Genomic DNA, 18662 nt, shown 5'->3' with positions numbered 1-18662 from the left:
ACATATATATGCGATTGACAATATTTTCTGACAAATTTGTCAGTAAAAGTATATTAAAATATTTTAAGGTTTTCCTGCACAATCTGAACTTTTATGTAATGAGCTTCACCATATGTTGGCATTATGAGTCTAGCTGACAAGTATAAGTATAATCTTTATTGTCATTGTACTTAAATACAACGAAATTGGTTAGAAGATCCAATCTTTAATAACTCCCTGCGGGTATAGTCTAGTTTTTGCTTAACTCTACTGTGGCACCAGGAGCTCAAAGCTGCAGCATCTAAGTGCGCCGCCATCTTGGGAGACTTTTCTTCTATCCAAAAAAGGACAAAATTGAGCTATTTTGATGCCTTTCAGATGTTACCAGATTCATACACTCAGATGAAGGATACAGATGAATTTTTTGATGGAGTAGCTTATCAGAGACCAATTAAGATAGCAGATCTAAGGCTCAAAGAATCAAGTTGCTGTTAATCAGATTTATTGTAATGCATATACACAGGAATCTAGTCAATTAACAATCAGCACTAAATTGGCAGTAGATAAGAATTAAGGGAATTCAAGAGAGGCTGGACTTGGGCTACTTATGGGTTGTGCAGACTCCAGGCTGATTCCTCTCTTGACTCTGCTCCCAGGCTCTGCCTCTCCCCTTCCCTTACAGCAGATGAAGAAGCAATGTACTATTGTCCTCCGTTCTCATTATATATTGCCACATTTAAGAAAGTCTAGATTTATTTCAAATGGAAGAGACGACATGTTTCAGGTCCCATAACGCTAAAAAATAGTGTGATTTTTTAAAAAAATATCAAAATCTATGATTTCTGAAATTTTTGAACAAGTCAACTTATTTGAAACCAGTAGCAATATATGAATTTTGTCCAATTTTAACCCCAGAATTAACAATTTTAAGAGGATTCATATTATGAAGAAAAGCAGCATGATGTATGAAAATTATATACAGTATTGCAAGAAGCCAATGGCAAAAAAGAAATACCATATTTTTAGGACTAGACGCACCGGAGTATAAGACGCACCATGATTTTGAAGAGGTAAATTGAAGAAAAAAGTTTTTGCACTCTACAGGCCTCCCAAACCCTCTGCAGGCCTCGTTTTCTTGCAAAAAAACAAAAAAAAAGGGGACATGCAGAGGCTTTGGGAGGCTTGTAGAGTGCTCCTGGAGGCTGGGGGGGGGGGGTTGAGCAAAAATAGCCTGCGTTTTGCTCGTTTTTGCCCCCCCCAGCCCCTAGGAGCACTTTGCAAGCCTCCCAAACCCTCTGCACATCCATTTTTGCAAAGGGGCAGGGTTTTGGGAGGCCAAAAATGATGTATTCAGTGTATAAAACACACCCAGATTTTCACCCTCTTGTTTGGGGGGAAAAGGTGCGTCTTATACTCCAAAAATACAGTAGGTACATCACAGATATAAAAAGCTTATACACTGATGATAAAAATGCAAGAATACTGATGATTCAGAACTTTCAACCAAAAATAAACAATGCAGTTTTAAACAGCTGAAGAAGGCAATTTATATATACTAAAATCAATAGCCAAGTAGAAGTATTAACCAGAAATGGGCCGTAAGGAATGAAAAAATAAGACATAATAGTATTACTTTTGCTTCCTCTTCCATTCATGTCCTCCCCCCCCCCCCCCCCATTCATTCATTCCACATTTTGGGGAGATCTGAATATTGGTGGTAGTCTAACATAACTGAAATATTTAAATTACCCTGTTTAACGTTAGCAAGACAAACGAGTGCTGGCGTTCGGATCATTCTTTCATCATCCTGTTCACTTGGATGTTCACTTAATAATAGAAATTAATTCAATTATATTCTGAAAAGGTAAATTAGGACTGCATTTCAGCATAAAATAGTAACCTGGGTAGGTGTTCATAGCTAAAAGTATTGTTTGATTTTTCTACTTCTATTCTCTGCTTTCTCGCAAGACGTACAAAAGATTATGCTCCCCAAAAGAATCATAGTCATCGTAGTAAGGGAGATGCATCCATTCGGGCTGGTAAGTAGTAGTGCTGTACACATCACATTCCAGGATGTTGTTAATTGCTGATAGTCCTTCAGATGTGCTATTTTCATTTTCCCACTTGAGTACCTCAACTCTCATTGGAGTACGCTGATACATGGTTGGGCATCCTTCAAATTCATCAAGGAATTGCAACATCTGATCATCAACAGAATAGATTTCTCCATAAACACGGTGCCCCTTTCCTGGATTATTCAGCAAATAAGGGATATTATATTTGCCTCCAATCACCAGTGGGTATTTCTCCACTGTACGTCCTCTACCCTGGAATTGGGATGTCCCATGAACCCCATTTATCATGTGGGGGTAGTTTGGCTGCCCTTTCTTTAGTGTCCCGTAGACGAAGACGCGGGCCATTCTTCCAACTGAAGGGACTGAAAGAAAGAAAGCATTAATTTTTGCATTTTGCATTAGCAGGTGTTTTCCATCTCTCTCTCTCTCTGTGTCAGCAATAAATACATTTGTTTAAAACAAGACAACAGTATAAACTGCTGTTTTTCACATTTGCATTAAAATTTGTAAAAACCTATCACTACAGTAAACGTAATGTGTAGTTGATTATTGTTATGCATATTAGACAACTTCCCAATTGTAATAAGTTGTCAAACTCGATTTCATTGAGGGCTACAATCAGGGTTGTGTTTGACCTCGGGGAGCCAGGGTGGGGGTGGCCAGCTCAACATCACTTGTGTCGACACCTGTGGTTGCCTGAGCACTCTGTCAGAGAAAATGGGTTCCTGAGATCCGTTTTTGACTCTGATGGCCTCCTGCAACCCTCTGCCAGCGAAAATGGAGCTTGGGAGGGCTGCCCACAACCCTCTCAAGCTCCATTTTTGCTGGCAGAGACACCGCAGGCTGGTCCTTTCTTGTTTCCAGGGCGGCCCAGTAGGCCAGATCTAAGCACCTTGCGGGCTGGATCCGGCCCCCGGGCCTTGACTTTGACACCCCTGCTTTATAAAGTTCTACCGGATCCCGCAACTGCATAAAAAAGTCTTACGATTTGAATTAAGTAGCCGTACACGTGATTCCAGTGCAATTTGAGTTAATAAAGATCACTTCTCTTTCCATCCGATCTGGCAACTGTGCCCAGTTGAGAATGGTTTAACACATTCCTCCAAAAAAGCCACTTATTGCAAACAATTATTAAAGAGCTTTAATGTTCAGTAAAAGAATACTGACAAGTCAGCAAAGATCAAGACAGTTTCAAGAACCTATGTCTGTAGTATCATAACTTTGTCTTTAAATAATTAAATAGAACAAAGGAAAAAAGCAGGACAAGAAATTAAAAGGAAAAAAAATCAACATAACAACAAAAAATCAGATATAAGGGCTTTTCATACTTTTTAAAAATAAAGTTCTACTTAAGAGTTAAAATATATAATGAGCCAGTTTGGTCTAATAGACATTTGGCCAGAAAACAGGACTTTTTCAATTCCTACCTTAGGCATGAAAGCCAATTAGGTGACTTTGGGCCAGTTAGTCTCTCTCATCCCAATTCACATTAACTCTGAATAACAGAATTGGAAGGGACCTTGGTGGTCTTCTAGTCCAACCAGCTGCTCAGGTAGAAGATCCTATACACAATTTTGGACAAATGATTGTCCAGTCTCTTCATTGGCCTGAAGCTTAGTAAGGCATCCATAGTCTTATTAGTAGTCAAGTGTCTTCACAACAGGCACATGAACAGAATTTACAAGCTTCCTAGGCTGGCTTCTAACAACCAAAACAGTAAAAGTTTACAGGGAATTTACAGGGAATGTGTATTTCTTGTGGGGAAAATAGGTGGAGGAAGGAATAGTATGTATGGTTGCCACCTTATTTATAAAAAATAATAAAGATGGGATTTTTAAAAAATCTTAAAAAGTAAATTATTTGATTGTAATCTCTTGACGTCATTTATGTCTGTGAACAGTTTGCTCAGAGATTGCAAGTCCTATCAGATCTTCAGTCCACTGACCCTTTGAGACCATATCTCTTTTCAATACTGAAGGATGAAGGGGAAGATAGACACATGGTTAGCTGTCTTTCCCTACACCTGAAAATACATGGAATCACAGGGCTCCATATACTTTTCACATACAAGGTTAAGGGATGTAACATCTGGTGGCCTCTTGAGGTGCATTTTCATCCTTAAGTGAAACAAGTTCTCATATTTCTAATACTTCTAAGCATGGAGATCACTATCAAGTTGCCAAGAGTCAGACACAACTAAATGGTCAAATAACAATACTTCTAATAAAGGATGCAAAATGTGTCTTGAGTAATGCTGAATCTAGCTCAGCTTCTGAGATGATTTGTCAGTGAATTTTAAAAAGCCATCTTATTTTTTAAAAGGGAAGAAGATGCCACAAACAGAAATAAGTGTTGGGTTTCATCTTCTCGGTGTGTATATTATATCCCATGTTTAAAGTAGCTTTTCTAGCACAAAGGGGAAAAAGCCCTTATATTTATTTAAGTCACAAGATCCAGTAATCCCCCCCTTTTCTCCCCAATGGTTTTGTTTAATGAAAGCTCAATATACCTGATGCTTTCAGGATTTTCCTCTGACAAAAACTGCCCAGGAAAGACCAGATCTGGTTTTTTAGCGCAACAATTTAATCTCTAATTCTCAGGTGCAGAGGCTGGTGTCCTCTGCACCTGTTAGACTATAACCCATCGCATCACTCCAGATGGAGGTGATCACCCTAATGACTATATTCAACCATCTGGTAGGTCAAGAAAAGGTAATGAAGATACTTTGAAAACGGGGGTGTCCAACAACCTTGGCAACTTCGTGGATTTATACAATACAATACAATAGTAGAGTTGGAAGGGACCTTGGAGGTCTTCTAGTCCAACCCCCTGCCTAGGCAGGAAACCCTATACCGTTTCAGACAAATAGCTATCCAACATCTTCTTAAAGACTTCCAGTGTTGGGGCATTCACAACTTCCAGAATTCCCTAACCAGCATGGTTGACTCTGGCTGGCTGGGAATTCTGGAACTTGAAGTCCACAGGACTTAAAAGTTGCCAAGATTGGAACATCCCTGCTTTAAAGGATGGACAATTCACCTGAACCTGAACTTAATTATGCATAAACTTAATCTTCCAAATCCTTATTCTTTCCCCCCCATTCATTAGAACATGCACTGTGCATCGTAATTGTCTGTATTAAAATTGGCCTTCTAACGGCCCAAAATGCTTGTAAGTGGCAAATGAAACAAGTGAACCAAGCAAATGAACAAACCGCCAAACCCAGAAAAATATTTCTAGAAAAAAATCCAGCCCGAGTCTCTGGAGTTACATCTTTCCTCCTAATGAAAAACTTAGTTTGTACATGTGTGCGCTTATGTCTGTTCACGGCATGGGGAACGTTATGCATATCTTGGGACATGGTTTGCATACATATGGCAGTTTATGGCCATGTACCCGGGGTGGATAAAAATTGATTTAAAAAAAACATTATTTTTTTAAAAAAATTAAAACAGATTTTTTTGATCATTTTTTTTATTCTTATCAAATTTATTTTAATAAAATGCTTTTGGAGTAAAAATCTAAAGATACTTTTCTATTTAACTTACATTAATAATTTAGTTTATTCAGCATGAAATGGAGCTTAGTTATGTAGCATGAGGCCGTATATTCTGCAATATTGGGACTGTCGGTGAGTCAAAAGCAGGTCCGAGGAGGAGACGCTGCAGGACAGAAATGAGTGTTGCTCTTTAAAAGTTATGATTTCAATCAAATCCACCCTACAATGTACCCGTGAGAGTTTATTTTTTGTATCTATGCATGTTGATAGACATGGAGTTCGCCTTAGTTCTTGATGTACTGGTACTCTTAGGCTAAAATTTGAATTCTTATGCCTTCAAGCTATAATTTTCAGAATTCAGGAAATCATATCAAAATTCATGCTTTGTAAGGCTTTAGAATACACTGGTTATTAATGTAAGCCCAAGTTGACAATGACAAAGCCAGAGTAGCAAACAGCATAAAATACCACACTACAGCAACTTCTCTCTCCCATGAAATAGTGTTGTGTTCTTGTCTGGCTCCCCTTTGAAACACAAATACCATTATTTTCCAGATTGTGATTTGAGTTAAGATTGTGATTTGATTAAAAAATGCAGACCTTTAGGAAGAGGGATTGAAAAAGAATCAGAATTAAATGTGCAGTTAATTCCCATTGGGGACTTGTGCTCTTTGAATTCTAAATGGAGAACTGTAAAACAAATTGTTCACAATCAAGAGGTCACTTGAGTTACTAAGAGTTAGTAAGTATAAAAAAAGGAAATGAAAACGTACATTAAAATCTTCACATCCATCTGCAAAAGATACACTTTATTTACATTATGCAATTTCTTCATTGGGAACATAGATCTATGTTTTCACAAAAGAGAATTTTTTTCCTCACAAAAAAGAAGAAGAAGAAAGCTTCATCTTTATGTATCATGGAAAAATGAACCTTTGGTTATTCTGTTACAGAACTGATTCTATGAGGCAAAAAGATCACTCCAAGGCTTTGTTTAAAATATAGGAATATACTTTCCCTTTTAGATCCTGGTTAGTGGCAGTCTATTTCACAGAAGTAAAAAGCTGGTCAAGAAATTAAAGCTTAAAATAAGACCAATGTTTGTAGCAGAAATCCTTCGGCTATGTGCTCAGCCTTCCCACTCCCTAGTTCAGTGATGGTGAACCTTTTCAGCACTGTGACATCTCATGTGCTCATCGGGGCCACGCTCCGGAAAAGCCAAACTTACAAGTCCTAGAGTGCATATGCACCTGACAATTAGCTGGCTGGTGCGCATGCGCAGGCTGGTTTTCGGCACTGTTGAGCACGCAAAGAGATCACGCTCCGGAAAAAGCCGAACTTCCAAGTCCTAGAGTGCATATGCACTTGACAATCAGCTGGCTGGCGCACATGCGCAGGCTGGTTTTCGGCACTACCGTGCACGCAAAGAGATCATGCTGCGGAAAAAGCCGAACTTCCGGGTTCTTGCATGCATGTGCACTTGACAATCAGCTGGCAGGTGCACATGTCCGCACCAGTTTTCAGCACTGCTGTGCATGCATAGGACAGCTGATCGTCGTGCATGCAAAGGACAGCTGATCATCGCGTGCTTATACACGCCAAAAACCCGGAAGACAAACAGGCAAGGATGTGCGTGCCAGGCAACAAGGCTTTGCATGCGACTTTGGGCATGCGTGCCATAGGTTCACCATCACGGCCCTAGTTGTTCTGAATTCTGAGGCCAAACATACAAGATGGATAACCCTGGGTTGCACACATAACCACAATGTTCAGCAGCTTCTACCCTTCCATTCTTGAAATGTTCATAATCAAACCAGTGTCTTGGTATAACAGAAACAGGACACCACAAAGTGTGTGACAGCAGCAAGAACAAGGTATCTGTCACACCACGCCTTTTTTCTTAACCACTGGCATAATTTGTGAAATATGCCAGTGGTTAAGAGAAAAGCGATGGAGGTGTGAGAGATAACTTATCCTCGCTGCTGTCTCACTGATGCATCGAAAGAGAGATGAAGTGACCAGGAAATATCTAACTGTAAGAGGCCAGAAGGCTCAGTATGGGTGTGACTTCAGGTTGCTCATGGGTTCTGATGAGTGCCTGGCACCATTTTTGGAAATGGTTTGCCCATAGCGAAGATAATGGGATGGTCCGAGGTCACCCAGCTGTCTTTGTGGCTAAAGTAGCTCCTGGCTCCTGGTTTCTAGTCTGGTGACTTAACGCTATACCAAGCTAGTTCTCAAAGCGGAGTTCAGGACTGGCGTCTTGTGATGGTTTGTGTGTGTGTGTGTGTGTGTGTGTGTGTGTGTGTGTGTGTGCTGTTTTTCTTGTTAGAATTTAAGTGGGAATCATTTAACTCTAATTTAAATCAGTTAAATTATCATGAATTAAATAACTGGGATTTCACTGTCAAATGCTGGGCAAGCACTGATTTAAGGGTACTTCACAGAATATTGGTTTCTCTCCCGGATATGATTTCACACCAGAATTTTAATTTGGATTTTATGCCAGACACTGATTTTATTGCCTTCCACAAATCAAAACAAAAAGATTAAACTGAAGTCTACTGTAAATATCTATTTCCAAAATGAAACACCAGAATGAGAAATCAAGTGCTGAAATTTGTCACATTTTGCTTTCACTGTTTAGCTTAAATCAGGGATGTCAAACTCAATTTCATTGAGGGCTGCATTCAGGGTTGTGTTTGACCCCGGGGGCTGAGGTGTGTTGTTGGGGGCGCATATGGTGGCTCTGCCAGCAAAAACAAGCTCCCAAGTTCAGTTTTCATTGGCCAAGGCCTCTTGCAGTCAGTCCTCCGTCAGCAAAAATGGAGCTCAGGAGAGCCTCACGTGGCCCTCACAAGTTCTGTTTTTGCTGGCAGATACCATATGCTGGTCCTTTGCCGTTTTCAGGAAGGCCCCATGGGCCAGATCAAAGCACTCCGTGGGCCAGATCCGGCCCCTGGGCCTTGAGTTTGACATCCCTGGCTTAGATGTTCAGGCGGCATGTTCCAGATGGCATTTAATTAAGGGGGAATTACATGCAAGTAACACCCCATAGCCTTAAGTGTGCATGATTTTGGTTGCTTCAGGACCAACTCTGGTCCCCTTTGGTGGTTTAGCTTTGGCTTGGATACAGAAAGAGTGGCAATCATCTTCTCTTTTCCCTTCAATGGAAAACCAACCAGCTGGTTTTTCCCATGGGTTCTACTGCTTCTGTGATGGTGGAGGAGGGAAGAAGTGTAACATCTGGAACGTCTTCATTCTTCTTTCTCTTTTGCTTGGAACACAGCAAGGGATTCTGGTAATTTCTATCCCACCTTCCGCATCCTGTTCCTTCAACTAATCTGCAGGCATTGTTTAAAACAGATTTCTCCCTCAGTCACTGCTGTACCCTGCAATCAGAATTCCAGCTATTTGGGGGGAGGGGGAGAGAATCTAGGTTGCAAAATTACTTGCAGTTGAATCATTTTGTGCAAAAGGATACTATGTTGTTGTTAACCAGACAAATGTGGATGCTAACTTTTCTGTTCCTCCAGGACTTGCAGTTCTTTTTTTAAAATGCTTTATTATTTTAACTGTTTTATAGTTTTAGAACCACTTAGTTCCCTGATGGTGAACCTATGGCACGTATGCCGCAGGTGGCACATGGAGCCATATCTACTGGCACCCGAGCGGTCAGCTCCAGTGTGCATGTGCATGCCGGTCAGCTGATTTTTGGCCTTCTAGAGGGCTGGAGAAGGTTGTTTTCGCCCTCCCCAGGCTTCAGGAAAGCCTCCGGCGGTCGGAGAGGAAGAAAAACAGGCCCAACGGGCCTAATGCAAGTTCAGAAACTATCCGTTTCCAGCTTCTGGCCTCGGGGGAGGCAGTTTTCATTATGGATGCTGGCACACACGCAGGCTATCATGCGCTTGTTCGCGTTTTTGGCACCCAACAACAAAAAGGTTAACCATCACTGACCTACTTACTTGGCTGAGAAGGATAGTTATAGTATAGCCATTATTGTACAAAATAAACACAACAAAATTGGTTTTAGTCTCACTGGTGCAATCCATGACAACAAATATAAACAACATAAATAGTGAAAAGAATAATCCCAGTGCAAGTAATTAGAGGAAAAGAAAAAAGAAAGAAAAACTAGCCATACATTTCCGTGTATGTGTAGAGTGATTGTGGTTGTGTTTTAATAATCTGACAGCCCAAGGATAGAAACTATTTTTAAACCTGTTTGTTCGGCTGGCTATGCTTTGATGTCTTCTGCCCGATGGTAAAAGTGCGACGAGACACTGACCAGGATGTGAATCACCCCTGAGTATCTCCCTTACTCTGCTAAAGCAGCGAGACCTGGCGATGTTACCCAGTGGTATTAGAGGGCAATCAATGGTTTCTTATGCTGAATTGACCACCCTCTGCAGTGCCTTCCTATCCGCAGCTGTTAAACCAGTGTACCATACTATAATGCAAGATGTGAGGACAGTTTCTATTGTGGAAATAGAAATAGAATAAATAAAAGTGAATAAATAAATCACTTCACCTCCATTGAAAGGCTAATTAGCCATCTTGTGGCAAGTGGAAATAACAAGTGCTGGTGTTTAATTTTAGACAATGACAGTAAAAAAATAAACAACTGGGCAGTATAAATAAAATATATAACAACAGAGATAGATGTACTTTAGTTTGTATTCCAAAGGGAAAAGTTGGCAACTACAGTATTTAACTAGTTCTGACTATTCAGAAATTAGGCCTCACAATATCATTCAGGACAAAACAATTTATTGAAAAGATTCTGTCATGAAATATTCATACTGCAGTCATTAATATCCTGGGTAAATGAGTGAAATCTGTATGTGATTTTTAAAAGCAATTTCTTTTAACTATAACTGATAGCCTATCCGATTGCTGGTAAGGCTTATTTGCTATTACCTGAGAAAGGAAAAGTAACTTAAAAAAAAAACCCGAAGCAGACGGAATAGGTTGGGGTTGGAGGGGAGAACAAATTAAATTAATTGGAAAACCTTAACTAGGATCATTTATTCAGACCTGTTAGGATGCTTTTGTTTTCAAGCCTACTAATTCAGTAATTCCTTGTAAGAGCATTAGAAGCATAATAATAGCAGCTGTAACTGGTCCTGGTGTCAGCAAGCAGAGCATGTTTTTGCTCCTTATTTTTTTCCCCTTTTATTAAAACTTCTATTAAAAATTGCAGCTAATTTACTTATACTAGTTCCCCACTAATAGTGTATTTATAACATCCCTGAACCATCAGTGAGGTGATGGAAAGCCTGTTGTTTTGGTGCCAAAGCTAGACTCTAAGAGATGCTATAAGTCACTTAAAAGGGAAATGAGCTCTCACTGAATCCCACCAGAGACACTGAAGGACAAGCTGTCTACTCATTGTTTGGCTTCTCCTGGATTTTGTCTCTTGTTCTGCAAGAATGTAATGCAGTGCTAGGAAATGCCCCTATTTAGCAAAATAGCTGTTACTATGATGGAGGAAGCAGCAGATGAATCGCTGCGGTATTACATTTGCCACATTTGTCTGCCATTATTTGGGAATCAAGTGGAGTGAATTAACTTAAACCCAAAGGATTTAAAATACTGATATAAGTCTACCTTTATTCATCCCCAGAGGAAACCTCAGATTTAAACTTGACTGATCTGTCAATCAGGCTAGTATACTGTATATATTTATTTAATAGTGGTGCAAGCATAAAAATGATAATTTACAATATAATTCAAGACTTTCTAGCAAGAATATTAGCACAATATGTTGGATCCTGATTTTTAATATTTTGCTTATAACTGCTGAATGAAGAGCAGTATATTAGTAAAAAGTTATCTCTCAGATTCTTTGTCCCTCACTTGGCCAAACCTAGCACACCTCACCAAGGTTTTGTTGTCCAGATAAATCCAGCAAAAGTAAAACAAAACAAAATAAAACCTTCAATAGCCAAGAGCTAGGAATTTGATATGATAGAAGCCATTTTCATAAGATAAAAGCTGAAAAGGATATATTTTACATGTGATTTTCTGTGATTCAATTCTATAAGCTTTTGACTACTATATATTCTAAAAATTTAGAAAAGCGTATTACAGGTAGTTTTTGACTTACGACCACAATTGAGCCCAAAATTTCTGTTGTTTAAAATTATTAAAATTTTAAATTATTAAAATAGTTTCCATGAGAGATACATAAGGAAACCTCCAGGTCCGTTGGGCAGAAGACAAAGTACGGATGGCTCTATAAAGATCCTAACGCACCCATTCTTACTTTATTGCAACACAGCATCCTATTTTTCTTATCTTTTTACTTCAATAACTTTACTTTCTCTGGAAGGAAAAAAAAAAGCCCTCACTGTTGGCTCAGTGACCAGATATAGTTACATATTAATTCTTTAGAAGTTCCTGAAAACTGTAGGAAGCAGGTGAAAAAACAAAATGCCTTGAACTTTAAACCTGAGCGCAGTCTGTTTGAATAAAGCGAGTTTTAAGGTCACTCTTCACTCAGTGCTAACTTTCAAGAAGGACCCACATGCCAGGAGAGACTCCTGGGACTGCATCCTGTTGGTTCTTTGATGCTTTCATTTTGTAACTTGCTATTTTCTTTAGAGTCAGACCATGGGCTTCCTGCTTGGGCCAGCCGCTGTCCAACCTTACCAAATATCTCAGAAGCGTTTATGGCAAAACACCTTTCTTACATTAGCCAGGGAGGCACCAGTGGAAACCACAGCGTCTTTGAAATCAAAAGGTTAGAGCCTTCTCTCAGCGGTTGTCCGCTCTGAAACTATGAAATCCTGGTTTGTGAAAACAAACAGCATTACAACCATTGAACAATACCTGTGAGAATGCTTTGTATTTTACTTCACAGACAGATTAAGTATTTGGTGATTTGAATTTCATTTGAAACAGGACCACTATTTACTTGCAGCTGTCTTTTAAAGGTCAAGAAGTCCCCGAAGAAATGAAGGAAGGTATGAAATCATTTTTAAACATACATATCTGAAAGGTACATAAAGGATGGCCACATCTCACAAAATTCTAGACTCAAACTGCATCCTCTTCCTCTCTAAATTCCCAAATGACTGGTGATCTGTAGCATTCCCGTGATATGTTTATAGTCTTCCTTGAACCCAAATATTCCAATACCTGTTTTTAAGAATGGGTGAAAACTCCTGTTTGAAACATGAGTCAGGCATAGCACTGTACACATGACATTCCTTCCACACTGAAGTTGCAAGCAGAATGTTCCACTTCAGCACTGGGCTAACATATAGGCATGAAATGAAGCCCAGCGAGTAATCTTGACTTAACAGAGAATGTGCTTCACAATACTTCATACATGCTGTAGTTGTGAAGATTAATTGCAAATTCTAAGCAGAATGAACTGCTTCATTGTAAAAATTGACTGTGATAAATATAAAATGTATTGTTAAATTTATCCAAATAGACGCTGTAGCAATCATTAATATACTTTTATTGAGACTAGTCCCGAGACTCCAGACTACCTTTTGCCTGCTAATAGATAACCATAAGATGAAGTAATGTAACAGGCATTTCTTCACAATTATTAATTAAACAACAGAAATGTTTAATCATTAAAAAAAATAAGATTACCAACTGTTATCTACACAGCAGTTAGTACCCATGTGTGCGTTCCTTCATAGGTAGTGTTGGAGATTAGTAATCTCTGAATTATACTCAAAACCCAAACAAGTGCAACTCGTAGAGTGGTGGTGTCGCATAAACATACACGTAATCCTCAATGTTATGACTATAATTGAGCCCAGAATTATGGTTTTAAGTTGTTCCGGTCATTAAGAGACTAACCCGATTTTATGGCATTTGTTTGCAGTGGTCATTAAGCAAGCTCATTATTTGCCATTGGCATTTTTTGCTGGAAACTGAAAATAAGCGCCAGCTTCCATTAAAAAAAAAAAACCACCACCACCACCCATAAATCATAGTCATATGACTGCGGATATCAGAATTTTTGAATCTGAGTCATAAGTACCTTTTGGGGGGGCTGATCATAATTTTGCATAGTTGATGAGAAACCGGTCATAACGTGAGGACTATCTGTATTGCAGCATGCTTATTACTGCCCATGCTTACAAACCAGCTGAAGCTTCTTAGTGATTCTCAAGGGCAGCTCCACTGCCTAGGACATTAGTGACCATCTGGAGAGCCTTCAGATTCAGGAATGGCTACAACTGGCACAGGAGATGAATCACTGCAAAGGCCCTTTCTCCATTGGCCACAGCTGCCATCTGCTTTTCATGCAGAAGCCACGAGTCCAAAATTATTCTCCAATTGTGCATCAGCCTTGAATAGGAAAGTGCAGCTGAATCCAAGGCTAAAGATGGAGACTCCCCAGCTGGGATTGAGCCTAGGTCTGTTCCTTCCCATCCAAATCCGCAAAGCCTCCAGGAACAGGGACAGGACATCAATAACATCACTTACATAGTCTGAGGCCAAATATATAATTGGACATTATCACGATACTCAACCCAACCGATGATCTCACCCAGCAGTTTCATGGCGATATGGAACAGCAGGAGAGGTGTCAAGCCCTGCAGCACTCACAAGTCACAATCTCTCTCCTCTTGTCAACTTCAACTGAAACCAGCCAGAGAAAATAGGCAACCACCATGGTATGGTGTTCCTAATGCCCAATCCCCATAGCCTGTCTAGAAGAATACCATGATTAATGGTATCGAAAGCCACTAAGAGATCAAGGAGCATGATGGACACACCCACCTCAGCTCCACAAAAGAGTGATCTATACAGTCTCTGCAATGAACATGCCTAACTAAAACCATAGTTTGGTCACAAGTCGCCAGGAAGCACAATTGGTCCAGTCTCTCTGTACTAAATGCTGACATGAAACAAGTCCAAATAATCTGCTTCCTTCAAGTTCTCTAGAGCTGAAATCTGACCTCCTTTATAAAAGGAACTACTGAATGATAGTTGTCCAGGACTGTTGGGTCTAGTGTCTCCTTAAGGAGTGTGTGTACCAACAAGCTCCTTCAAGGATTAAGGGACTATATCTTCCTTCCTTAAAGAATTTAAGTGGTGTTCCCCTTAAGACATTGTATGAACCTAATTACAGGTCATCTCCTGGGTGGCTTTCACCAGTCAGAAGGGACCTGGATCTAACAAACAGGTGGCTGAACTAATAGACCAGAGAATCCAAAATACAAGACTGAACTCATTCCAGGCAACTACATAAGGCCTTGCCCAACTCTGAGTGAATGTGAACTCCTCTTATCTGCCAAATATGAGAATATTCCTCAGTGGCCCTGCAGTCATTCTTTCCCAGTAGGGCCAGATTGCCTGAAATCAGGGGATGGATGATGGACAACTGCAAAGGCCAAGAAATAAGGATGTTTTACTCCATTGTCAGCAAAATGTAACCCCAAATATGGGCTCTTACTCACGCTCAATCCAATTTACTCTTCATCTTTCTTCAACAGCATTTTAGGACTCTTCTACATTTTTTGAAGCAATTATCATGCTGATTGATAGAATTCTTATAAATCTTTGTTATATAGCTCTACTATAAATACTTTGAGCTAGAGAGAATATTAGGTTACAAATTCCTAAAAAAATAAGTTTTGAACTTCTTGAAAAATTTATTTAACAGTTAGTGAATTAAAATAGAACTATGTTTTCAGTTAAGGGAAAAATTAGCAACAATTCAGAACTAACATTTTCAAAAACAAGATTTTCTTTTCTTTAATGTTCTATTTATTTTGTAAAGGACACTTCTCTGCATGTAAATATTACATTACAATTCAATAATTCCTTTTGTGTGTTTTATTTTTATCCTCCTTGGTATTAATGTCACAAAATGACTGACTGCACTTGTAAAGTTTTGCAGAATTTTTAATCTATTTACAGCATTATTATAGGGCAAAGTGTACAAAAAATGCATCTCTCCAAGTCCTGATTCTTTTATATGACTTACTAGTTCAAACTAAAGGGATTTGGCTCAGCATTTTTTCATGAATATATATGGCATTTTGAGCCCTGTAATCCCCCATAGATAAATAATAGATAGGTACTACGTGATAGCCAACAATTTTCTCTGATTTGCTCAAAACAGGCTAAAAGGAGACATTATTATTACAATTCTAAACATGCATTCAATGGTTCATATTCCCAGGAACATCCTGCATTTAAAAAAAGAATCATCAATTTATTCCAGAGTATAAACCTCAATGGCAAAAGATTCCTTAGTATTGTCTGTCTTTCCAGGAAGCAAGGAAGAGAACAAAAATAGGTATGTTACATTTTCCAGACATTTTATATGATAAATGATAGTATAAACATATGTAGCCTAAAGCATACCTTGTTAGATTCTCTGGCAAACTGAACTCATGCCTGTATAAATTCATTCTACACTGCAAGTTATTTGGAGTAATAGAAAGCACTTCATCTTAGGGTTCATCTGATGTACAGCAAAACCAATTATTATTATTAGGATAAGCCACAAAATATTTCAGACTGAACCACTTCCCTTCCACTTTCACACAGTTGTGAAAAGGAGATCAGAGGTATTATTCTGTTTTAAGTCACTAAAATAGGCAAATTCCACTTAGTTATTTATTTATTTGCTACTCTTCTCTCGATTCTGGACAGCTTAGAAACATTAAAAACCAATAACACCACGAACAATAAATATTCCTAATAGCAGTAATAAAGTACAGTTAAAAGATGGGGAGGAAAGAAGCAGGCTGCACATGGGAGGGGAAGTGGGGTTGTCTCTTAATCTGTCAACCACCTCCAGTATAATGCTCCCCGTTGAGGCTCAAGCAACTGCCATAGCCAGGTCTTCAGGCCTTATGGATAAGCAAAGGATGGGAGAGGATCTCCCCTTGGGGATAAGGGCAGGGGCCACAGTAGAAAAGGTTCTTTTCCTGGACCCCACCAGCTGAAATTCCTTGACCAATGGGACTTGCCAGCAGGAGTTGGGCAGATCAGTGTCATTGGGGTGAGAAAGTTCCTCAGATAGCCTGGACCTGTACCATGAAGGGTTTTAAATGTGATAACCAAGACCTTGAATTACACCTGGAAGCAAACTGGGAGCCAGTGCAACTTATGGGATAGTGGTGTAACAGAGGCCACTCTGATCAGCGGAGAGAAATCAGATTTAAATTAGTTTATCATGGTGTATTCCTCCCAAAAAGGAAATGCTCACAGATAATCTTAATATTTATGTATACATTAAATGAACACAATATACTTTTGTAAAAAACATAATAAAGTCAATAATATAGTTGTCAGCAGAAGACAAGAGATGTGGAGAGATACCAGCTATGGTTTAGTAAACCCAAAATGGCTGGGCTAACCAAACCATTATAGGTCACAATAGCTTGTTTCACACCATATAGCAAGTGAAAAACCCCACAACCATCACAATTTATAACATGAACCCCACCATAACCCAAATGGAACCTTGACATCTATTTATATATCTAAAAAGGGTAAAATATATGTTGTTCTGATACTTTTCAGAAAAAGCCCATTTAAAAGATCGTAGAGAAATCCCTTCTCTGTTACATGACATATATAAATTGATCAAGTTCTCACATCTGAAATTTGGGATATGGTTTTGAACCGTACGCATTACAAGGGTAAGGGGCTGCTACAAAGAAGAGAGCCAAACATTTTCCAAAGCACCTGAAGGCAGGAAAAGTAATGGATGGAAACTAATCAAGGAGAGAAGCAACCTGGGATTAAGGAAAAAAATTCCTGTCGGTTAGAACAATTAACCCAGTGGAAAAGCTTGCCTTCAGAAGTTGTGGGTGCTTCATCACTGGAGGCTTTTTAGAAGAGACTGGACAGTCACCTGTCTTAAATAGTATAGCGTCTCCTGCTTGAGCAGGGGGTTGGACTAGACGACCTCTAAGGTCCCTTCCAGCTCTATTCAGATTAGATGAAGATAAACATTAAATTTTCTGGTTCCAACTCTCAAAGGTATTCAACGGGATGACGTCTCCTGCCTGAGCAGGGGGCTGGACTAGATGACCTCCAAGGTCCCTTCCAACTCTGTTACTGTTTAAATCAGCCATTACACCTGAGGCCTGATCGCTTCAACTCAAAAGAGTCCAGCCTCTGGAGGAAGCTATTCCCCCCCCCCCCCCCCCCGAAAATAGCGATAGAGCCATGAAACCTTTCCCCCCGGTCCTCTATCCGTGGACAGGGCTTCCTGCGCCTGCGCACCAGACCGGGTAATCAAGCGCCGTCCCGGATGGGACGTTTTCGTCCGCACGTTTTTACTGCGTCTTCTCCCACTAAAACAGTTAAATCTTTACAACCCCGCTCAAGGGGAGAGAGAGTTCATTCCCTCGAGCCAAAGAGACTTCGGGCTTCGCTCTACGCCGAGACCGCCCGCCCGTGGCCACTGACAACCACGAAAGCTCCTTCCATCGCGGGGGTCTTAATTAAACCGCGGTCGACCAATACGATCGCTCGCCTTCCCTCACGTGACCTTGCGAGGGGCACGCGCCGCTCCGTTTGAAAGCCCGCTAAGCCAACGTTCGATATTTCTCTCACTCTAAGCCCCCCCCTTCCCCGGACCCTCCATGAATTTCACATGGCGCTTCTTAGCCAATCACCTTCGAAAACATTGGCACCAATCTCGCGGAGTGGGGGAAGGGGTAGTTCTAAGGCAAGCTGGACTCTGCCACCCCTTTAAAAAGCTCACCTGCCAGGTTGAACAGCCGTCGAGTCCACCTCGACCGACTTGCTAAGACTGTAAAATTCACCGGTCTTTTCACCTCAGTCGCTTCCGGGTTGTGGCCCTTTAAAAGCAGGTGATTGGGCGGAGCAGCCTTCTGTCACAATAGGGCTGGACTAGAAAGAGACTTTCGGTTATGTAGACCAGGGGTCTCCAACCTTGGCAACTTTAAGACTTGTGGACTTCAACTCCCAGAATTCCTCAGCCAGCCTTGAGGAATTCTGGGAGTTGAAGTCCACAAGTCTTAAAGTTGCCAAGGTTGGAGACCCCTGATGTAGACGACGGGGGTGGGGAAGTTGTTGGCAAGGTTTGGCATATTTTCCCCACCAAATGTTGCCAATATTTATTCATTTTCCTTTACATATACATG

General features: G+C 40.1%; 1 protein-coding gene across 1 annotated transcript; it reads right to left on the bottom strand.

Annotated features, from left to right (window-relative positions):
• Positions 1–470: 470 nt before the first annotated feature.
• Positions 471–18435, bottom strand: GGACT (gamma-glutamylamine cyclotransferase). The gene is made up of 2 exons (XM_081946264.1): positions 18260–18435; positions 471–2416 (listed from the first exon to the last, which is right to left on the bottom strand). The coding sequence occupies exon 2, from the start codon at positions 2397–2399 to the stop codon at positions 1926–1928; it is 474 nt and encodes a 157-aa protein (XP_081802390.1). The 5' UTR covers positions 2400–2416; positions 18260–18435; the 3' UTR covers positions 471–1925.
• Positions 18436–18662: the final 227 nt, after the last annotated feature.

This window comes from Natrix helvetica, assembly GCF_964273705.1.
Source record: "Natrix helvetica genome assembly, chromosome: 3".
In the NCBI taxonomy this organism is placed as follows: Eukaryota; Metazoa; Chordata; class Lepidosauria; order Squamata; family Natricidae; genus Natrix; species Natrix helvetica.
This window is presented reverse-complemented; position numbering and strand designations above follow the sequence as displayed.

Excerpts from the sequence above, each read along its gene's own strand:
- GGACT (XM_081946264.1), bottom strand. The coding sequence starts at position 2,399 with ATGGCCCGCGTCTTCGTCTACGGGACACTAAAGAAAGGGCAGCCAAAC.